The sequence below is a fragment of the Trachemys scripta genome, chromosome 1 (assembly GCF_013100865.1).
Source record: "Trachemys scripta elegans isolate TJP31775 chromosome 1, CAS_Tse_1.0, whole genome shotgun sequence".
Taxonomy (NCBI): Eukaryota; Metazoa; Chordata; order Testudines; family Emydidae; genus Trachemys; species Trachemys scripta.
Window position 1 is genome coordinate 203,259,355 of NC_048298.1, and position 25,084 is coordinate 203,284,438.

Consider the following 25,084-nt stretch of genomic DNA (forward strand, 5'->3'; position numbering starts at 1 on the left):
AAGCCATTTTACTTGGACTTAGTCTACTTTTACAGGATCAGGTTATTACTGTTTTATTTTACAGTGCTGTGAATGATTATATGATTGGATACATATCTTTGGAGAAAAAGCAGATGCAAGTGCTTTTCCATTTGTGGAAACCACTTCTCTTCTTGAGAGTCTATACGTCTTGTAAAGGATTGCATTTTTACATTTTAAATGCTTTTGCTGAGGTAGAAATGGGTTCAGTGATTTAAAATAAGAAACATGATTTCTTTGTAATTTTTGCAAATTAGAGACAATAAGAAAGCTGTGTGGATGTTTTTCTCTTTACTTTGTATTTACATAATTGTCACCATTTGATGCTTTCTGGGTTTTAGGAAGACCAGTGTACAACATTCTAATGTGATGCTAAAGTTACATGTATAATACTAATTGTTTTAATTGTCTACTTAAAGTGTCCCTAAGTACATAATTAGAGCAGCAGTGAGCTGTTCACCACAGAATTTTAATACTGGCAAACAATTTCTTCCAAGTTTGTAAGTTCATTGCTGTTCACCTGTTAAGCTTGTAATGAAGATTTTTTAATTTTTTTAAAGAACCAAACATACACACACATACACTGTTGTTTACCTGTCACACACTGTAAAACAAGTTTAAAACAAGCTCCCAAACAACAGACTACAGCATTGCTGGGAAAATCAATCTATGCTAAGAATTGAAGCTAAAACAATAAGGTAAATCATAAGAATTAGTCACCGCACCATTGTTTTATTCAGGGGTGTGTATAAACCAGTATGTAACTCCCTGCTCTCCATGTATCAGTATATAATGCCTGCATCTGTAACTTTCACTCTATGCATCCGAAGAAGTGAGGTTTTTACTCACGAAAGCTTATGCCCAAATAAATCTGTTAGTCTTTAAGGTGCCACCAGACTCCTTGTTGTTTTTATAAACCAGAGAAAGATTACACACTGAGGCTTGAAAAGAAAGGGATGTTACCCCAAAAGGGCACTGTTAAGACATTAGGGATGAAGAAAAGGGTGTGAATTGTGAATACAAGTACTTTTACAAATTAAAAAGCTGCTCCTGCAAGTGACATCTACTCACCCAAATAGTCCCACAGGTAAAGAATGTTCATATGAGCCAGGCTTGAAGGATGCACCTCAAGCTTTGTGTTTTATCTTGAGTATTGGAGAGACTGCAAGGTAAATGAAGGGGGTGGGGGTGGAATGGAAGGAATAAAGGTTAAGATCAGGAGCAGTGAGGTGTGGTTGGAGCACCGGTTGGGAGTTATTTGTCATCACGCTTTTGATGCTTTCATCTTAACTTTGTAACTTGCTGGGCTCAACCATAGTGCTTACCATGAGTACCAAAAAGACTGGGAGAGGCACAATCCGTTTCCAAATCTCCCTGTTGTGTTGAGGGGAAAGGACCTATATTGAGCCTATATCTGACGTGGCATATGTCACTCAATATGCTGGTGCAGATATGCTGGCCCACTTGTTGTGGTGGATGGAACAAAGGCTCCATCTGGTTTCTACCCTGACACAAGGGAGCAAACAGGGACCTTACACCCCTTTAGTCCCTTGAGTTGCTGTGCAAGCCAGGTGATGATATCTCAGTTTGCCATCTGTAAAGACACAATTTCCCTAGCCTCCTCTGAATTGGTTGTGGAGATTAATTAGGTAACATTTGTAAAGTCCTTTCAAGATGTGTGTGTGATTATTGGGTACTTATTTTTCCTGAAGAATTGACATTTATGCTATTTATATTTCGGGATGGGGAGAAAATTAAGATTTAATTAAAAGAGGAGATAAGGTTTAAAAGCAAATTAAAATTTTATCATTAACATTTATGTTTGCACCTTGTTATATCTGACACCAGTCAGGGAGAAAATGGCATCTGTCAAACTAAAATGAAATGAAAATCTCAGTTTAACAGCTGTAGTGTGGGCCTTTCTATAAACCATGTATTGGATAGGGATTGTGTACTTCATACAACATTCAAAACTAGCTGCCAGAATTCTTGAAATCCATGCAACCTTAACTCAACAGAAACAAAAATGTTTGAATCAAATATTGGTTGGTTTTGTAAAGATGTTATTGAGGATATTGACTATAATATGTGAGCATGCTGTTAAGCCAGTTGTTCTCAAACTGGGGCTACCGCTTGTGTAGGGAAAGCCCCTGGTGGGCCGGGCTGGTTTTCCTACTTGCTGGGTCCGCAGGTTCGGCCGATTGCGGCTCCCACTGACCGTGGTTCGCTGCTCCAGGCCAATGGGGGCTGTGGGAAGTGGCACGGGACAAGGGATTTGCTGGCTTCTGCTTCCCGCAGCCCCCATTGGCCTGGAGAGGCGAACCATGGCCAGTGGGAGCCGCAATCGGCTGAACCTGGGGACCCGGCAGGTAAACAAACCGGCCCGGCCAACCAGTGGCTTTCCCTACACAAGCGGCGGTCCCAGTTTGAGAAGCACTGTGTTAAGCTTTTGAGTCAAGTTTCTCGTTGTTACAAACAGGATACCTTCCCAGGACCAGACCTTAGCACTATATAAATTATTTAGGCACATTGGGGAGGGGTTTACTTTTTTTTTTACCACATACCAAACTGTTAATATGGCCACATCTTTCCATTTTTTTTTTACATTTTCTGTTTACTGAGTGCAATATAACTAACTGAAGTCTTGCCTAACCATCTCATAGACGCTATTAGTACAGTACAAAGACCAGACTTGATGTCAAACAGAATTAAATACAAAACTGAAAAGGAAAAATCTTAATGTTCATTTCTATTGGTTTTACTTCCAAAGGCTCTGCAGATTCTGGAACACCAACCAAAGCTCAGTTAGAGAAGCATGATGCTGCCTTGTCCTCTTTTGGTGTATGTCCAGTGTCAATGGGGAACTGTTCAGCAAAATAACATGCCCCAAGAGACAGCATGGTATCAATGCTGAATTCAACCTACAAAACCAGTGATAAATCAGACCTGAAGGGTGAAATGCTCACTCCTCCTTCTCCACTCAGTGACTATTAACAGAGCTAGCGCTGTGGCAGAGATAAAACAGCTAAGGAACTTGAAGCGAGCATTATGCAGGGAGATACCCAGTGTTATGAAACTGCCCATGTTTGTCTAATTCCAGCCAAACAAAGCTCCTGTTCAGTTATGAAGAGGGGTAGAAATGATATTGAGTTGTGTGTAGCGAGGGTAAGAATGAAAATAGTTGCTCCAGATCATGCACTAAGCCTGTTATGGAGGAAGAGTCTTAGTGCCCACAACATTTTGTCTTCCTATGTACCACAACTATGGATGACTCCCCAACAACTGTGTATGCTGCTGGGTTATTAGCAAATGCAAAACCATTCAGCACTGTGCCAGATATCAGGGCTGTATTTCTGACTCTGTTGATCCATCTGCAGGATGTGGCACATGCCAGTTGCTTTATGCAGGTTGGACTGAGTTGCGGCTGGACTCCGTAACAGAGAATGCCCATAACCCAATTAAGAAACAGGCTGATGTTTCCCCCTTCTCCTACCTTGGCTTTTATTCCATTGGCTTTTCTTAGTGTCTGCTTTATTGTAATTCTAATAAAGTTTTTCCAAGGTTTGTAGACCTAACAATTTTTTTTTTTAAGTTTGAGAAAAAAGGAAGTCTGCTTATCGGGCCTGTTTCCCCAAAAGCTCATTGCTCACTGTATAACGTAAATGGATTATTAATGCATGCAATTCAACTAAAATGTTGTGCATTTTAATCAGATAAGTATAACAGGTTTTCTAAATATGTAGAGTCTGATTATCTGCCATTATGTAATGTCTACTTCATTTTAACAGCTGGGTGCTAACAGAAAATGCAAGAATTTTGCATCTAAGGCTAAAAAATGTGTAACCCGAGCAACAGTCATCCTGAAAGAAAGAATGCCAAAGTGTTTTATGATGTAGACTCCTGGGGTGAAATCCTGGCCTCACTAATGTCAGTGGGAGTTTTGTCACTGACTTCAGTGGGGGAGGTCAGAATTTTATCCCATCGTTAGTTGTAAATACAAGTTCTTTTCTGATCCATTTTTCCTGATTCTCCTCTCACTTAAACCAGTTTTTACACTGGTTTAACTTCATCAACTGCAACAGAGTTACACTGATGTAGCTGAGAGCAGAATCAAGCCCAGAGATACTTTATCTTCAAAATAATCAGCTGCATGCTGCGCAGTCCTCCCTTTCAGTAAAGCTGTGTTTGAACCTCTAGAAGGGGGATGTTTATAGTGAGTTTCCATGGGGCAGGGTGATAAAGTCCTTTAGCTTTATATCAAGGAGTAGCCTGATAAGAGAATCTTATAACAATGGAGCACCGTATCTAGATACTTCATGTGCATCGACTCCATATACATACCCACAATTAGTGACAGATGGAAACCAGGCATAATACGTTTTGTCCAATCACCACACTACAATTTTCAAAGGTAAAGTGCTTTTTTTTTAATGGCTAACCCTTGCACTTGGCTATTGCATGCACACTTCAGACTGCATTATCAAAAACTAGAACATCTGAACCAAAAAAGGATGGAGCCTAAGCACTAGGGCAAATTAATTTTTTTTTCCTTTTTATTTTGCGTTCTAACAGAACTTTTGTCAAACATAGAGCACGTGAACACATGACAGTTTCCTTCACTGTTTCTCACACAGAGCTGTTTATAGTAGAGGAATACCTGGGAGGAATGTTTCTAAAGCCATAGATAGCTTCTGCATGTATTTCTTTTTTCATTTGTTTGTTTTTGTTTAATAATATGACAAAGCATAATAAGAAAAAACTTTTCTTAAATAGTGTGAATATCAAATAGTATCCATCAATCCCTGAATCATGCTATTCAAAGTGCTTAAATCTACACTAAAAATAGAACAACAAAAAAATACCCCCAATGTGGCTAAAGAAACACCTACCAATGCCTAGAATGTGACTGTCGCCAGGTTGTTACACTCTATTTTTTTTTTTATTTTATTACTCTTTATTCCACATCCCAATCTTCATCTTAAAAAATATAAAGGGGAGGGACGAGGGAAAGATTTTACAATATTTTAATTTTTCTGGGTATTGGAGGAATTTAGAATCCAGTCAAATGAAGATAAATGCCATCAGTTCCTGACAGGCATCTATAATATAAAACAAATAACAATTGTTTTACAATCTGAAAATAATCAAATCCGTAAAGCTGTCTTGAAATTTTATCTGCCCTGGCAGCTTCATTTTCATTTTGTGGATATTTGGCACATGTCCAGGGGGACACAATTGAAATAAAGAACAGATTGTAGAAAAGGACCCGAGCGAATTGTCAGAGAAAAAAACATTTTTCAGCAAATAAAAGTCAGTGCACATCCCAAAGCTCCTTTAACTGGTTATGCAGATACTGAGAATTCTTGACTGTTACAACATAATAGTCGTTCCTCAGACATTGTCAATATTGACTTACCCCCACAAACGCCCACAAACTGCAGGTTACACATTTTTGACCAATCACATCTTACTAATGAGACCAAAATATTAAAACTTGTATTTTTTTGAATATAGTGATAATAAGAATGAACAAATCACACAACATCCATTATATTGGCCAACACCAGTCAGCTGTTATGTAATGAGTTGCTGAAATACTTTAAAAGCTGTTTCCTAGTGTTCATGTTGTATTGTTGATATTAAAAAAAAAAAAAAAAAAGAAGGGGCCAATCCTCTGCTGATGGTCATTGGAGCACCTCCACTAGTTCCATTTACACCAGCAGAGAATATGGCCCTTTTAAAAGAAAAAAAATGTAACTCCATTCTTTAAATTTTCTAAAATGGAAAGTGACTTTTGCATCATTTGAATGTAAATATGGGTAAGCTCCTTATTCCATTAGTTCTAGAGATATCTGAACAGTGATTTTTTTTTTAAATCTGGGAGCAATGGTACACATGTAATCTGCAATCCTCAAAGATGGAATCATACATTAAAAACCAAACTAGTTTATTTATTTATTCAATAAACTTAATGGTTTTTAATGCTTCCACGTCCAATTTAAATATTAATATTGTATAAATAAATGTTTATTCTTACAACGTTTATGTTCGTTGGTACTCATAATTTCTTTTTTTACTACCTGAGTTCTCATTTAAATCACCTTGAAATTAATAAGGTTTTACTTATTGTAACAAGCTAAAACAAAATATAAAAATGCTCAAATGTGAATATATCATTGAAAAGTAATTACAGTGATTGGAATGTTCAAATACAAGGGGAATCCATACTCAGCTGGAAAGAAATGTTTTGCTCTTACTTTTTAAAAAAATCCATTTTCTATAATACAGTGTGACAAACCATAATTGATATTGTCCTTCTACTCCCCTTTGGTTTGGAAGCCATCATTGTAAATCTCAGCAGGATTTACTGCACTTCAACACCTATTACCTTACTTGTTTGACAATTGCAAATAACCTCATTTGCAGAATTTAAAAGGGGGAAAAGAAAAAGTCAAATGCTTAACAAAAACAAGCAAAAAAAAAAAAAGCTGCGTACACATTCACACATTCACACTATTCCAGAAGTGATCGAATTAGGGTTGTTGCTTTATATAAATAAAAGGGATACAAATCAACTCATCTGTAAAACAAAAACAAACTCTACTTTCTACACACTCTGTAGTGGTTACTGTGAGGCAATTGATACATATTGGGTATATCTTGTTGTCTGACAAGCATTTACTGAGTTAAATGTTAGATGATCAGACTGTCTGTAGTGTTACCCAGCATGGGACCATCATAAGGGGAGGCGGGAGGAAAAAGTGTTGTCATGGGATAAGTTATGAAATTGGAGCTCAGAATGATTGGCGGGGTCCTCCTAAGAACAAAGGTTCTTCACAACGGTGAAATGCAGCAGGCATGGCCTTCATGTATCAGGCTAGGCAGGCCAACAAAATGGATGGTGCTTCTGATATTAACATAGCTTCGTCCAAGCATTCCCAAGAAATGTTTAAAAAAATTCTAAAACTATACTAATGGAGCAAAAAAGATTTCCTATCTATACAGCAGTCTCTTCATTTAAAAAAACCGTAATATACAAATTCCAATGACGTATAAAACAAAGTCAAAGATGTGAATGGCAAGAGACATGGATAAAACAGGAAGACTGATGCTACAAAGAAACTGCAAAAAACATATGTACAAGACCCTGTTTTTCCTCGTATTTTATAGATTGTAATGCATGTTTAACAGCAGCAGTCGAGGATGTAGTTCCAGGCACCAGACTGCACACTTAGCTCCTACTCCAGGGGGTTGGGGTCCCCCTTTGCATTTCTGTCACCAAATGACACTTGATATACTGGTCTCCCGTGGCAAGAGGGGCAGTATTGCACTGTTTGTGTGAGCTTCATCTGGATTCTGCTCTCTGTTAGTTTTTGTCTGTGGCCGCTGCCCATTGATAAGTGTCATAGGGATGTTGCAGTAGGTATGCTGGTTACCTATTGAGGTAAGAGGCAGGGTGCCAGTAGGAGGTACATCGTATTCATAGCTTCTATAATAGTGTTTCTGGCGCATCTGTGAATGATACGTATTATGAAAGGTGGAGCGCAGATCTGGATGGGCAGTGGCAAGAGCAGTGGAGGTGGCAGCAGCCATTGAAATTGCTGAGACCGTCTGCAGTTCCCCAAAGGGCCCCTGCTCACTGACATCTAAAACCTGCTCGTGTGTGATGGGTTCTATCCTCTTAAAAGGCATTTCGTACTGTAAACGTTTCCAGAATTTAGAATTCAACTTGTTGCATTTTGGTCCATGCCATTTAATGACAGTTAGAAGCTTGATGGTATGTTTGAGGGCCTCGACCTCCTGGTAGTTCATAATTCCCCGGAGTTCACTGCATTCAATCAGTATTACTTTAATTTCTCCAGTGACTAGCATGTTCCGAAGCCTGGTTTCCAGTTCGAAGATGCTCCAGCCTCTCCTTACCACATAATTTGGAGTCATGACGATGATCAGTCGCTTGCTTTGGTCTACACATCTTGCCACATCTTCAATGTAGGCTATAAAAAAAGACAGTTGCTCAAGATCAGTCGAAGCAAGTATCTCACCCAAAAATCTTGGTAGAAACAAATGAGCTAAATTCTCCTGTCCAGGAACAGTTGGCTGAACACTGAAAAGTATTGATTGCATACATTCATTCAATTTCCCCTCCCCCTGACGTGAATGGGTTTCTATTCATCAGAATATTTGGGTACTGGCTAATTTTTTGTACAAATACATACATCTGCACGTGAGCAAGGCTATGTATCATCATCATCATTCTTCTGTTTTAAAAGTCATTCTGTGCGGTAACAGAACAATGACCATGTGATTTAGGGGACCAATCATACACAATAAACTCACAAGTTACTCTTGTGTATATTGCAGGGTTGGACCCTTAGTCTGTTTTTTTTTTTTTTTTTTTTTTCCCAATGTTGCCTCCTGTGAATTAATGCTCAGATTATTGCAGATTTGAACAACAACTTTGCTGCTAATGTGTCTATTTTTTTTCTTTTTAAGATAAAAGATTCATTACTGCCTTTAGTAAAAGTAAATTAGAATAATCCAATAAGAAGGTGGCAGTTTGAAGGCTACATGGAAGCTATGGAGATGGACTTTACAACTTCTCACTAAAGCAGTAACTAAAATTGGGCAGGACTATGGAAAATAAACATGAACAAGTAGTAAATGAACAAAACTAAGCACTAATTAGCTAATTTTGCTCTCTATAAAGATCTCCAGTAGCCACACCAAAAACTCATCTGCTGTGAATACTAACAGAATGCCATGGCATATAGCGTTCCTTAAAAGAGACACAAATGTATCACTCCACTGTTGTACTAGTTTCAACACAAGTCTATTATCCCCTCTATAGAAAGCTTGATTGGTTTCTGGAATAAGTAAAGGGCTAAATTCTGAGTCCTTACTCCAATTTTACTCAGTGCACATTCAGGGCCATGGGAATTTGTCCAAGTATGGACTGAGTTAAAACAGATTAAGAACATCAGTATTTGATTCATAGATAGAAAGGCTCCACACCAAACTGTACAAAATACTGGTCTTGTCATGCTTTCCTGTCTATGTCTTTCCTGAACACTATCATCTTAACTGAAAATAATACCCAACCAAATACACAAGTGATATTTTAGGGAAGAACAGAGGCAAGCCAACAAATATTTTAAAAGTGCACCTCGAAAATCAGATAAAATATTTTTTAAAATGAGAGAGAAAACTCAGAGATAAGACTCTGAGGATATTATGATAGAAAGCACATTGTTGCAACATATATGTATTTTCTGTTTTCCCCATATAGGAAACACACACAAATGGCTGAATATAACTTACTTCCAGTGGGAATCAAATCTCTGTCTGGTATGAACAACTTGTACCCATAATGCTTTTCAAGCATATCTGGTAGGATCTCAAGAGCAAATCGTTCTTCTTCCCCAGTTTCTTGATTCCACTGGTCTGGATCCACTTTGGTATAGGATAGATATGCATCATAATCTTTGTTGTCTAAAGAAAGAAAGAAAGAAAATGAGGTATTTGACTTGATCTTCAGACAATAATATGTTTTCACTAGATAATTTTGTGTCATCAGCAAATGCCATAGATAAAGTATCTAGTTTTCACGTCCAGATATGGGTCCTCTCATTTATCCTGTTTTGACACTAATGGTGTTATGCCTAATTTACACAGATGTAAGAGAGCCCATGGTCTTACCCTGAAGGTGATTTGTGCATATATATTTGTATGGATGGCTATAAATGCAATCAGTTCACCTGTTTGTTTTTTGGTGTTATTTGAGCATAGGGAGATAATTCCACTAAAAAAAAAAAAATAATAATGTAAAGCCTTTTCTAGCCTTGAGAAAAGAAAGTAAATATCTATGTTAGTACAAAATTAGCATATTTAAACACCCAAAAGTCCAGAAATGAAATAGTTAAAGTTAATTAGCATGCACTGCACGTTTGTACTGCAATATCTTAGACTACCTTAATATATGCAATGCCTAACATATATACAGTGGCCAAGAACTCCCAGTCAAGCCAAATTGTGCTCAGTGCAAGACTGGAGAAGTTGATGGAGGGCAAAGGTGGCTTTATGCCTTACTGTTGTTTTAACTTAAGTCTGCTGCCTAAAGTAACTGATCTAGCACCCAGGGCCTGCTGACTCTGCCCCACATCATGGGCCCAGAAGTGTTTAGTGTAAATGCTGCTCTATGCCACCCTCAGTTTCCCCTATGCAGGATGAAGGGGGTTAGGGGGGCAGGATGTGACCAAATATGTGCAATATAAACAAATAAAGGGCCCAATGCTGCAAAGATTTAAACACAGATGTAACTTTACTTATATGAGTAGTCTCATTGACTGTACATGAGTAAAGCTACTGACACGGTTAAGTTTTTGCAGCATTGGGCCCCAATGATGCAATTGAAATCATAATTAAAATATTATGAATGTTCTGACTTTTGAGTGTTTAAATTTGCACACTTAATGCTGCCTTAACGTAGGATTTGTATTTAATATGGTCTTTTTCATTTCAATCTGAGGGGAAAAAATCACCCTTTTGGGAAATTTGCTTGCTGTGCTTACTTGTAAGACTGAATGAAAGAAGCCATCATTAATTTTCATTAGGAGGTCAATAATGGCAAGTGCTCTGGAACTAATTCAGTGGAATAAGAGGTCACATTTTGATTTTTGTTGTGAAGAAAGTAGAGAAAAATCGATGGCAGGAGTAATGAAATGTTAACATCCTTTAATTCTCTAGACAGTATTATGCACCAGACATAGAAAATATCAATTGCTTGAAAGGAGGCTTGATTGAATATTCTACTGTGTGCCATAAGTAATGTTATATTCATTCAATGCTGAATTCAGCTATTTACTAACAACAAATCCTTTTCTCACTTTACTCCTTTTTACATTTTAACAGCTCCTGTTTAAAAAAGCCTGCAGAAAGCAGGACTAGTGCTGCCTGTCTATACAAAATGAATATATGACATTTTACATATTGTTCTGCTCCCTTCTTCCTGTGAACTGTACGCTCTATACGCTAACATTTACAGATGATACAAATCATACCACAGCCACACTAGCAACTTTACAAGCATAACATTATATCAATTCCCCATTATACTGTTTTGTACTGGAGCTGTATTTTCTTCCACATTGGAATCAAATATCAAGGAGGTGTGTTTGTGTGTGTACAACAGACCAGAAGATCTCCCTGAACTATAAACACTTTCTTCCTGGATAATTCCTTCAGTCATGCTTCACTGCAGTATTTGGAATATCAAAATTCATCGAGACAGAAACAAGTCTCATGTCACAAACCAATGGCTTGTGACTTCACTGAATGAATGAAATAGGAGGTAGAGGCTGATTATAGAGGAGAAAGCATCTGATTACACAGAAATAGGTTGTATATCTTATATTATTAATCAGCAATAAGGTAAAGAGATTATTGGAAAACTACCACAACTAGCAGTATGAAACTTTGGTAATTTTACATTTAAAAAAAAAGATGTTTGATTGAAAGGTGCTATAACATTACAAGTAGCAACAATAATGATACTTGCTTGAGCATGGCCATGGTACTTTAAACTTCCTTGATTGGGTATGTGACTGCATTAATTTCTCTAGGGGATACATTATAAGGAATAATGAGTATTCAGACAAACTGGTTTGAAGGCATCAGGGCATTTCCTATTGAGACAGTTTGTACATTTCTAATCTGAGGGAAAATTGTTCGCATTCTGTCATTGGTTTCTTGCTTAAATGCAACAGTGTAATATTTATTTCAACAACATCTTTCTTCTATACCATAGAGGGTCCAGCTCCAGTGTCTCCACTGACTACAACTAGGGTACAGTTTTACAGAGAGACGTGATCTCTCAGACAACCAGATCACAGGTTAACTAGAACCATGCAGGTTAAAATTAACACCTTGACTTCCTACTATAACAGGGGTTCTCAAACTGGGGGTCAGGACCCCTCAGGGGGTTGCAAGGGCATTACATGGGGGGGGGTCGCGAGCTGTCAACCTCCACCCCAAACCCCGCTTGCCGCCAGCATTTATAATGGTGTTAAATATATTTAAAAGGGTGTTTAATTTATTAGGGGGGTTGCACTCAGAGGCTTGCGATGTGAAAGGGGTCACCAGTAAAAAAAGTTTGAGATCCACTGTACTATAAGGTAGAAGGCACCAAGCTCGGGTCATGGAGATACACAATATCTAGTGAACGTGTGTGCAGTATTCTGCATAATGCAAGGAGCAGGCAGCTGCATTCCTAATAAGACTTCATTTAGAATTCAGGGTAGTATATGTTTTCAAGTTTCTGTACTGTAAATTTACATATAGAATTTAGGAGGTACTGAAGAATTTAAAAAACATATTAATCTCAGATCTGATTATCTTAAACACAGACTGTCACCTTACACCTTATCATAGCAGTTAAGATGACTGGCTCTTGGAATCTTAGTTTTTCCATGCCATGTCTTGAGGCAGGGTTCTCTCTGATGAGGGTCTCTGGCTTTGAAAATTGCTATCCTTAATTTTGTTCTTGCTTTGCTCTTTTCTATAGACACCTAACTACCATGACAAATGTGCTGTGGATCTTAGTAAAACAGAATTTATTTTTAACTATTTGTCAGAAAGAGTGACAAACAGAAGTACTTAGATAAACAGGCAACATGATTCCTTTGACTGTTCATTTTATAATTTAGAGAGACAAGGTGTGGGATGCAATATCTTTTATTGGACCAATTTCTGTTGGAGAAAGAAACAACCTTTTGAGCATACACAGAGCTCTTCTTCAGGTCTGGGAAAGGTACTCAGAGCAGGAGCAGCAGAAGTGCCCTAAAAGGAGTGGGGCACAGATGCCTGAACCATGGCCCCACCCCCATGCCACACCACTGTACTGCCCCTTCTCCCCAAGCCCCCAACCTCACACCACCCCTGCCCCCATACCATGTCCCCGCATCACCTCTTCCTCTGGTCTGCCTGTTCTGGCATTCCTGACTTAGACACCAAGTCTACATACAAAATTAAGTCAACCTAACTTACATCAGCATATAGCTACCACAGTAATTACATCACTTATGTATGTCAACACTTTACTCCTTGTGTCAGCGGTGTGTGTCGTCACCAAGATAGCTTGTATCTATTGTACTGTTACTGTGGGGCATTATAGGAAGGCTCCTGAAAGCCAGTAACAGTTAACATAAACAACGCAGTGTCTACACTGACACTGCATCGCCCTAACTACATTGACCTTGACGCTATGCCACTCATGGATGTGGAGTTATTAAGTTGGCAGTTATGTCAGCAGGAGCAAAATTTAAGTTAAACATTTATAGAATCATAGACTCGTAGGACTGGAAGGGACCTTGAGAGGTCATCTAGTCCAGTCCCCTGTATTCATGACAGGTCTAAGTATTATCTAGACCATACCTGACAGGTGTTTGTCTAACCTGCTCTTAAAAATCTCCAATGATGGAGATTCCACAATCTCCCTAGCCAATTTATTTCAGTGTTTCACAACCCTGACAGGAAGTTTTTCCTAATGTCCAACCTAAACTGCCCTTGCTGCAGTTTAAGCCCATTGCTTCTTGTCCTAGCCTCAAAAGTTAAGGAGAACATTTTTCTCCCTTCTGCTTGTAACAACCTTTTATATACTTGAAAAGTGTTATCATGTCCCCTCTCAGTCTCCTTGTCTCCAGACTAAAAAAAACACATTTTTTTTCAATCTTCCCATATTTTCTAGTCCTTTAATCATTTTTGTTGCTCTTCTCTGGACTTTCTCCAATTTGTCCACATCCTACCTGAAATGTGGCATCCAGAACTGGACACAATACTCCACTTGAGGCCTTATCAACATGGAGTAGAGCGGAAGAATTACTTCTCATGTCTTGCTTACAACAATCCTGCTAATACATACCAGAATGATGTTTGCTTTTTTTTTGAAACAGTGTTACACTGTTGACTCATATATAGCTTTTGATCCACTATGACCCCCAGAACCATTTCTGCAGTACTCCTTCCTAGGCAGTCATTTCCCATTTTGTATGTGTGCAACTGATTGTTCCTTCCTAAGTGGGGTACTTTGCATTTGTCCTTATTGAATTTCATCCTATTTACTTCAGACCGTTTCTCCAGTTTGCCCAGATCATTTTGAATTTTAATCCTATCCTCCAAAGCACTTGCAACTCCTACCACCGTGGTATCATCAACAAAGATTATAAGTGTACTCTCTATGCCATTATCTAAATCATTGATGAAGCTATTGAACAGAACTGGACCCAGAACTGATCCCTGCATGACCACACTCAAAATGCCCTTCCATCTTCACTGTGAACCACTGATAACTACTCTCTGGGAATGGTTTTCCAACCAGTTATGCACCCACTTTATAGTATCTCCATCTAGGTTGTATTTCCCTAGTTTGTTTATGAGAAGGTCATGCAAGACACTATCAAAAGCCTTACTAACATCAAGATATACCACATCTACTGCTGGCCCCATCCACAAAGCTTGCTACCCTGTCAAAGAAAGCTATTAGGTTGATTTGGCATGATTTATTTTTGACAAATCCATTCTGACTGTTACCTATCACCTTATTATCTTCTAAGTGTTTGAAAATTGATTGTTTAATTATTTGCTCCATTATCTTTCTGGGTACTAAAGTTAAGATGACTCGTCTGTAATTCCCCAGGTTGACCTTATTTCTCTTTGTATAGATTATCACTATATTTGCCCTTTTCTAGTCCTCTGAAATCTTTCCCGTTTTCCATGACTTTTCAGAGATAATTGCTAATGACTCAATATCTCCTCAGTCAGCTTCTTGAGTATTCTAGGATGTATCAAGTCACTTGAAGACACTTAACTTGTCTAAGTAATTTTGAACTTGGTCTTTCCTTATTCAAGTCTCTGATCCTACCTCATTTTAACTGACATTCACTATGTTAGATGTCCAAATTGCTACTAATTGCTACTAATCTTTTTGGTGAAAACAGAAGCAAAAAAGTCATTTAGCACTTCTGCCATTTCCATATTTTCTGTTATTCCCCCCCCCCACACCATTGAGTAAAGGGACTACCCTGTTCTTGGTCTTCATCTTGCTTCTAATATATTTGTAGAATGTTTTCTTATTACCCTTTATGCCTCTAGCTAGTTCAATCTCATTTTGTGCCTTGGCCTTTCTAATTTTGTCCCTATGTACTTGTGTTATTTGTTTATATTCATCCTTTGTAATTTGACCTAGTTTTCACTTTTTGTAGGACTCTCTTTGGAGTTTCAGATAATTGAAGATCTCCTGGTTAAGCCGGGGCAGTTTCTTGCCTTACTTCCTATCTTTTCTATGCAGTAGGATAGTTTGCTCTAGTGTCCTTAATAAGGTCTCTTTGAAAAAGTGCTAACTGTCTTGAACTGGTTTTCCCTTTAGACTTGCTGTGCATGGGATCTTACCTACCAACTCCCTGAGTTTGCTAAAGTCTACCTTCTTGAAATCCATTATCTTTATTGTGCTGCTTTCCCTCCTACCATTCCTTAGAATCATGAATGTTACCTTTCATGATCACTTTCACCTAAGCTGCCTTCAACTTTCAAATTCTACTTCCCTAGTTAGAGTGACGTAAGCTGCCTTGTATTGACCTAATTTTGTAGCGTAGACCAGGCCAGATTGTCACAATTAAACACAAGGTGGAACAGACTGTTTAGCATAAGGAATTAATACATGTTGCAAGAGACCATTCAAGATGAAGTGGGACATTAACACTTCTGCAGTCGTGGAACAAAGGAGGGATAGTGGGTTACTGAGTGTTGTAATGAGCCATAAATGCAGTGTCTTTATTGAGTTCATGGATTTTTAATATCTAGCAGAGTTACAAATTTAACCTTCCAGGCTCATCTTTTGAAGGTCCTATGCAGGTTTCCTTTGAGGATGAGGACAGAGAGTTCAAAGATGGAGTGATCATTTTGTGAAAAGTGTTTGCTGATCGATTTGTTTTTATCTTTTATAATTTTTCTGTGAGTTCATTGGGGAGCATAATGATTGATTTGTTTCACCCACATAATTGTTATTGCAGCATTTAGTGCACTGGATGCAGTGGATCACATGTTGTGATTGTGTAGGACAACTGGATTACAACTGCCATGTCCCCATCAATAGTCATAGGAAAAAAGAATCATCTCACTGCACACCCAACAGTTGACAAAACCACACTCTTGACCATTACATTGATTGGTCAGGGAGGGAAAAGACTGACTCTGAAATCCCTAACAAATATTACATCCACCGTAATCTCTCTACCTCTCAGCGCACAGCAATACAGTCCCTGAAATACAATCACCAGACAGTGACCAAACCAGCAGACAAAGCGGGTACCATTGTAGTCGTCAACTATGATGACTACCTCAATGAGGCTCTCTGACAGCATCTATTATAAAGAACTTGGAGAAGACCTCACACTGCAATTCACCCAGGAATTTAAGAGTGTAATCAAATCCTTCCCCAAACAACTCCAAGAGAAACTTTACAAAATCATACCCCACAAACCCACCCCAGGGACCTTCTACATGCTTCCCAAGATACAGAAACAAGGGAATCCAGGCAGACCCATCCTATCTAGCCATGACCCTCTTACTGAAGGAATACTGGGACTCATACAAACCATCCTCAAACCACACAAGGTGCCACTTTACTCCAGTACACAACCAACTTCCTCCAGAAACTCTACAACATTAACAACCTTACTCAGAACGTCATCCTTGCCATCATGCACGTCATCTCCCTCTACATTAACATCCCTCACCTGGGTTGCAAATCAGTTCACACAAATTAAGCACATGAAAAAACAGAAACAAAACCAAAAACCCACAGCCAAAAGCAAAACCCAGAGACATGATGACAATACAATCTCCTCTTTCAAATGAGAATTTACTAATTTATCCTCATTAGCATAAGAAGTGCTATTAAAGCTGCCATCAGTGCATCTTCAGAATGAAAATGTGATTGATTGTTGCTTGCACTTTGGCTTTAAGTATAGATTATGCCATTTCAAAGATTTGTTTTTGTGAGGCTTGCATGCATTAGTGATAAACTGAATCACAGTCATTCACTGCCTGCTTCCTCCCACGCTTAGCAGGAAAAACACCTGCTAATTACCACACAAAGACAAGGAAGCTGAAGACTTCATCTGAATCTTTTTGTGGGTAGAGATTAAAAGCAAACTCTAAATATCACCTTTATTTGTGAGAGCTCAATTTCCTTTAACTATTTGAAGATTGCTCTTTCTAACTATTTATCAGGGTAGCACACCTTGCACTGTATCAAGTTGGGCTGCACAATCACATTATATTATGTGAAGTGATTCAATCGACACAACCCAACATGACATATGACATCCTATCACAGCCCCATGAATATTTATAAACATGTAGCTGTAGAGGGGGAAATGATTACTACCATAGACATTTTTGTGAGCTGTTTATTACATGAATCATTTGAAACAACTGAAAAAACAAAGCAGGCAGTGAGGCTAGTTTGAACCAGTTTGCCCACCCCCTATCCCCAGCATAGCTATGCAATTGAGGCCCCAGCTGCAAAGCACAAGTTCAGTGTATAGCTTACTCCATCTTAGCCTCCCTCAACCAACTCTGCCATGCCAACAGGGAATGGGGGGTGGGAAGGGGAGAGAAGGTTTTCATTAGTTCCACACAGAGGGGACCAGTAGGGAATGGGTCCACAAATTCTGCTGTGTGGCAGATGCAATGTACTTGACCACAAAGCTGTTAACATGGAAAAACCAACACTGCTTGGACAAATGTCACAAGTAGCATTGCTAGGTCCAGGGTTTACTTTTAATGAACTTTACAGCTAGTTAGGCTCTTCCTCTCTCTTACGTCTGCTGAAATCCTGTAGAGTAATTAATATTGACTGCAGAAACCTCTACTAGATTGAACAGAGCTGATCACATGCAGATTCCTTTGCTGCTAAATGTAGCGAGTAAGCCACTTCTGACTTTAGCAGACGTTCCATTTCTAGATCAATGGGAAACTTGATGGATAACTAATTCTCCTCCTTCCCCAGAGTACATTTCAGCATAGTATAGATTCAGATATAACTAGGATTTCAAGAAAAGAAATAAAATAAGAGACTAGATTCATCAATGCCATACTGATTCAAAGGCAATTTCATACAGCAAGCTTTGCTATTTTTAATTACCTTGGTTGATAAGAAATTATTTAAATGGGTATCGAGAGATTTTCCCAATGATTTTAGCCATTTCAAAACAATATTAACAAGTTCTAATTTGAGTGAGCTTCATAATTTGTGAATACACCAAATGTATTGGAGGCATGTATTTTCTATCTCCCTCAACATAGTGAAGAGTGTAATTGAAATGTTTGATTGACTGCATGGGCATCCAGAGAATCTAAAAGTCGTCACGAGTCTTTGCAAAATTTAAAAAAGTTTTCTTCCCCTAACATTTATTGAAGGCTAATAGAAAATAGAAATTCATCATGCATTTAAATAATGGTGAGTCAATTTTAGTGTTTATGAAAGTAAGGGACTGTTAGCATTGGGGTAACCATAGTGCAAGCATTTAATGTGAAAAATTCCCTAGATATAATAGCTCAGCTTTCTGAACAAAGACAATTATGCTAATTTATCTGGTGACTTTGACACACGCAACATTTGGGATTACATCGTTTCAATAGTGACTGAGGTTTGGATTTTAACTTTGTTCTCAACTGATCAATGGCTCTGGTACATCTTACCCCCAACCACACACATTTAAATAGCAAGTGAACCAATTCTGTAATGAGCTTTAATGTAGTTAATTATTTTGCTACCTTCCAATCAATTCGTTAACTCTTTTTGAATTTTAGAAACCTAAATCTCACGATACATTACTAAATTACACTGTTTCTAGGATATTTTATATGAATACTAATATAAACCTTTTCCCTAAAAAACTGAATTTCTGAAACAAGGCTGATATTGCCTGAAAATAGGTAATAATTCAGAGCAGGTGAAAATCTGGTGTAAGAGGTCTGACAGATTAATACAGTGCCACTATTTCAAACATACAAATGTTATCATCTATATTTCTGCTGATTTGCAATTGTCAAAACTCAAATATGGCATTGATAGATACACGAGATAGAATATTATTTTATTAACAGAACCAAACTGAGTAATCTATTATTAATGGTAGATCTTTTGCTGAGCTTTATTCTAATTTCATATTCCTAATAAAATTAGAAAAAAAAACCTGTTTAGATGCACTCTCAGTTGCTCTCATTAACTGTAAAAATTTAAATTAAATTCTACTTCTGAAGATTTAATACTTGTTAAATAAAATATTAGATACATTAGAGTCTTAGAAGATTTATATGAAAACCCAAACACTCCTATAAGAGTTTTAGAGTTCTAAAAAGATTATGACATTTAAAAGATAGTGATATTAACTATTCTCTCTATTGCTGCAAAATGTTTACCAGTCGAATGCAAAAACTACAAAAGGAATATTACTATAAGGTATCCAAAGAATGAACATACACTATATGCTACCTGAGTGATCTATGAAAGGTGAGCAGACACTAAACACGAGGAAAAATATTGACTGCATTATTTTTTTGGATGAATTCATAGGCTAATGCAATTTGTGAACTGGGAGGCAGCCTTGCAAGGGTGAGGTTTGCTTTGCTTTTCTGGTCACAGGTGGGTAGCGTAGGTTGGGATTTTCTAAGTTTCCTCTGTTGAAGCCATTTTTGTAGAAATAATTAAATAGTCTATGGGCAAGAGAAAGAAAGTGTCTCTATAGCCTGCTGCTTACAGCCCTCAACAAGCAGATGGGAGACCCAGGTTCACGTCCTTGGGCCAGTGACTAATTATTTATTCAAAGTGGAACAACTTTAACAGAGAGTCCCACATCAGAACACCCCATAGTCTGACACCTCTTAGGCGAGTTCTCTAAGCACCAGAGACCCCCCTATTTAAATGCTTTCTCCCCATCAGGGAAACAGTTGAACTGAACCTGGGTTTTTCACATCCCAGCTGAGTGCCCTAACCACTGGGCTAAACCTTATAAGGGAGGCATTACTACCTCTTCCTTTGGCCACTTTGTGAATTCAACCTTGTAAAACTGCCTTGAAACAAAATGTTTCAGGTTGAATGAAATGGTTTGTTCCACCCAAAATAGACTTTTTCAATTTGATGAAATTTGTCAGAATTTTCAAATTTGGTTCAAACCCAACTTCTCCCTCCACCCCCAAACTACCAGGAATCTGAAAAATCAATTATTTAGTGAATTAGAATGAGGAAAAAATGGTTTGGAGACACAGACCCTCAGCCTATGTCTTGAAACAGGCTCCAATTTTCCTTAGGCTTAAAAAAAAAAAAAAAAAAAAAAAAGTATGGAAGGAGTACAGTCACTCATGTCCCTTCCCTAACATACAGCACTACTAACCTCAAGTTAAACCTGCCAGATTGGGTTATGCCAGCTGTGATCTTCAAATCTCTCATATCTTTGAGACTACTCTGGGGTGAAAAGAACGTAATACACCTCTACCTCGATATAACGCTGTCCTCGGGAGCCAAAAAATCTTACCGCATTATCGGTGAAACCGCGTTATATCGAACTTGCTTTAATCCACCGGAGTGCGCAACCCTGCCCCCCCAGAGCACTGCTTTACCGCATTATATCCGAATTTGTGTTATATTGGTCGCATTATATCGGGGTACAGGTGTAGAAACTAGGGTGACCTTTTCTATTAGAACACTCCAAAGCATGTAAATAGTTGATAGAGCAGCTGGCTAAGGCCCAGAAGAGACCATATAGTGGAAATACCTACCCACACTTTCTGTGCTATATGAAGGGCTTTGCTAACTCATATGCAATTTTTAACATGACAGTGTATACATTTGAACAGTCTTTTATTTCTATTCTATTTCTGGAACAGGTAGCCTATATCCGTCTTCTTCTTACAGTTAATCTTATAAAGAACATTACTATGATAATGCTATTTTTTTTTTTGTGAATTTCAGTTAAAATTATGCCTTAATTGCAATAAAAAAAATTAGGGAGACACTAACAATAGAACCCATTTTTCTTTTAACTAATAAATTTCAGGGATACAAGCTACAAACCCCCATCTGCAGACATAAATTGTGATTTTACTCTTTGAATGACATTTCAAATGCAGCCAAATGCCTAAAACTAAAAAGATTTAAAGTGAGTCAACACTGAGACTATAAATTTTAATTAAGAGGAGAAATCCTCTTTTTGTATAATTCTATCACTAACTCTACTACTAACATTTGGAAGGATTAAAGCTGCATTTTTGTGTAGCGGCTTTATTTGATAAAATTTGAAATTGATCTTCAAGAAATAACATTTCTTATTAGCAAACTGTGCCTACAGCCAATTAGAACTCATATGCACACTTGAGGTTGTTACTGCAGTGTTATTTCATTGGTCCCCAGGGGAGATTCTGTAATTGGGAATGTGTCACTAGCTTCAGCAGCAATCGCAGAGTTGTCATACCTGTATGGCCTAATCATTAACAAAAATACTTTCCAAGATGCCTAGACCATTTGCAAAAATTATACCCCAAGGTATTAGTAGCTAATTCATATTAAAAGATTCTCAAAGGTGTCTTCCTTTTTTTCATAATGCATGGGCTTGTCTACACATGGCGTTGTTCCTGATTACCTCCACATGTTTCAGAATAAGAAGTGCCTTGTTCCTGTTCAGCTTAACTCATAAACCACAGAAGTTATTAAGAACTATTGTTGACCTTCTTTTGTCTTGACAAAATCTGATGTGGATGATCCCATGTGAGCCTTGCCAGTATTTTGCTGCAGAAATGGGGGTGAAGGAGAAGGTGCTGTAGGGAGGTGGTTTATATAAGTAGTCCCACTTCCAACAGTGATTCCAAGACAGAAACTGCCCTGCCAAGCCTTCTAAGTTGAGCACTAATTTGGCTCCCAGTGCCAAAAGCAATGGAAGCTCTCCTTTCCTTGACTTTCTGTATCAATGCAAAGCCAGGGGCGTTTCTCCAAGTTGAAGCTTGAGTTAGAGAGCTGATGAGGGCAACAGAGTTCTCATTTAGAGCTGTTAAATCCTCCTCTGCAAAGACCCAGTCTGAAAGATGCTGCCAGGAGGCACATCCAGTGAATACTCCACACCAGCGAGAAGACTGAGGCAAGAGTGGAGGGACTGTTATGAGGAGAGAGAGAGGGCACTCTGACCTCATCATCACCTAGTTCCCGTTCCAGCAAGGATCAAGGAAATGGAGTGAATGCATAACATCTGATAGCAGTTTAGTAAGAGGACTGCCAAGCTTCACTGGTACAGAGTGGCTCATCCTGTGGGATCTCATGGGTGTGCTACAATGTCACACCATCCCCAAATTAGCCAACATTATTACTTTAAAAAACTGAAATTGTTTCCACTGCATTCTGACAACATTCTTAGCCAACCCATAATGACAGAGCCATAACTAGGCAGTTTAGCATTTGGGGTGAGTAAGCATTTTCACGCCTCCTACCGTTTTTTTAAAATCATTTTTCTACCCCATTTTTCTGTCCCTATGGCTTTGTGCCCTAGACGGCTGCCCCACTCACCCCACCCATAATGGATGTTAGGGTTTTGTGAGGATAGCTAGGAGAATAGATGTTTGTGTGGCTTTTATAGTATTAATGTGTTTATTTGTTTATTCAGCCTTATTCTATTATTTCTTATATTCAGTTCTCCTATCCACCCATTCCTTTAAATAAAGCCACTCAGGGTGGGCTGATCACCTTCTGCGTTTTCACTCTTCAGTTTGTGAGTTTATTGATTCCTTTAGACTATAAGTACTGCTCTCTCTAACTTAAATTGTTACTCTGAGTTCAGCTGAAAAGTTCGTGGATAGTACTAACGCCTACCCACTTTGCTCACTAACTGGGGTGTGTGACTAATGGGTCTGGGAGTAGTAAGGATACATGGACCACCTCCTCTACTTGCCTTGAGTGTGGGCCAAGGCACAGGGGGAAAACTCAGGCTTCCACTGGTTCTCTTGTCCCTTTCCTCCCGATGGCCCACAGTTTGGGGGTTGGAGGAGGCAGTCTCCCACAGCATCCAGACTCTGAGTCTGTCCTACCTGATCCTGCTGCCTGTGAATGACTGAGCTCATGACAGACCCACAAGGATCTGAGAGTAGGAAGGAGGGATCATTTCTGCCCATTGCTGGATGGTATCCAGTTTTGCTTTGCTTAAGCCCCACCCTTCCCTCTTATTTAGTGAACTGGATCTCTTACTATGCCAGGTACTAAGCCTATTGCCAAATTTTGTTTTGGGGTCTGGAAGAGATTTTTCCCATACAGCACAATGGCTATATGTTTTGGTTCTTTTTTTTTTTTTCCACTTTCCATCCAGCACGCCAGAGTGCCAGTTTTTGAATTTACATTACATTTATTGCAACTTTGGCATTTTCATTGTGGTTGGTGGGTTAAAAAAAGGGTCTGATGTAAGGTTTCTGTAACCCAATGTGCATCTCGGGCAGGGCCCCTGACCATGACATTACATGGTGAAAGGGTTTGCTTCCATGTCTAACACAGCATTTGGCTCCCCTCATCTCATCTCTCCTACATCCTGCATGCAGGAGGGGAATAGGTTGGGACTCTGGCTTCCACCCAGTGTCCCTGAGCAGGTGTGGGGTGTAGAAGGGCATGGTCTCAGACCCAGTGTAGGTTTGTACAACCCAGGGCCACTGGAACAGTTCTGATGGGTAGTGTTTCCTCCTTGGTTAATAGTTTAATGAAGTCATGATATCCACATTTAACCATATCCTGGCAAGCATGTCTCACAGTTTCTGTGTCCACATCAGTATTTGGAGACTATTTCTCCAGATGGAGATACCATATGGCTTTATTGCAACAGGAATCTGGTATGTAAACATCTGCTTCAGTTGAGAAATGCCTTTCATTCGGTTTAATGAATCTAAGCCCAATAATTAAAGACTTTTGCACAGAGGATGGCACTGTTATCCAGAGGCAAGATTTTCTAGGTGAAATGCTGACATGCCTATTGACTTCAATGGGGCCAGGAGTTCACTCCCTATCAGGAGAGGTGTTATATATATATGTACACACACACATATACATATACACATACATACGATACTTTAAATATATGTAATATATACATCTAACATATATTTATATATGTATATATAATTTATATGTAAAGCATCTTCCTTTTGTTTTGTTTCAAGACTTTTGTATATTCAAAGAGAAGAAAGGAGAAAAGTTATGGAATCATCTAGTGTGAAGATTTTGCATTTTTTTCTGTTGATTCGAGTATACCAATTGGTTAAGTCATTACAACTATTTTACTAGTGGGGAAAAAAGGCAATGCTGGAGATCATTCAGTTTCTAAGGTGGCTCTTGAAAAATATAAATATTATACCTTTTGTGTAAATATTAACTGTTAAACTGGGGAAACTTTTGGGATGGGGGAAGCCTATACAGGAGAGATGGGCTCCACTTAAACCAAAGTGGAACCAGACTGCTTGCACTTAACATTAAAAAGGTTGCAGAGCAGTTTTTAAACTAGGAGATGGGGGAAAGCCGACTGCTGCAGAGGAGCATGTGAATTGGACAGAGACTTCTCTTAGGGTACGTCTATACTTACCTCCGGGTCCGGCGATAAGCAATCGATCTTCTGGGTTCGATTTATCGCGTCTTGTCTAGATGCGATAAATCGATCCCGGATTGATCCCAGAAGTGCTCACCATCGACGCTGGTACTCCTGCTCCGCGAGAGGAGTACGCGGAGTTGACGGGAGAGCCTGCCTGCCGCGTCTGGACCCACGGTAAGTTCGAACTAAGGTACTTCGACTTCAGCTACGTTATTCACGTAGCTGAAGTTGCGTATCTTAGATCGAAGTGGGGGGTTAGTGTGGACCAGGCCTTAGAGGAGAGTCTATTGATATAGATTCTTTAAGTTATAGTCAGGAGCGGAGGATGGAAGAGGATAATGTAAGGGCCAGATCAGATGAGAAACATTCACATAAAAAAATTTCACACATCAGAAAAGGGC

At 38.7% G+C, this 25,084-nt stretch overlaps 1 protein-coding gene across 1 annotated transcript in view; it reads right to left on the bottom strand.

Moving 5' to 3' along the window:
* Positions 1-4,977: 4,977 nt before the first annotated feature.
* Positions 4,978-25,084, bottom strand: part of IL1RAPL1 (interleukin 1 receptor accessory protein like 1) — a 1,127,404-nt gene continuing 1,107,297 nt past the window's right edge. Inside the window, exons 10-11 of the mRNA XM_034754902.1 lie at positions 9,337-9,507; positions 4,978-8,012 (exon numbers count right to left, since the gene is read on the bottom strand). Of these exons, the coding sequence (XP_034610793.1) occupies positions 7,294-8,012; positions 9,337-9,507 (890 nt within the window). The 3' untranslated portion in view covers positions 4,978-7,293. The remainder of the gene's footprint in view (positions 8,013-9,336; positions 9,508-25,084) is intronic.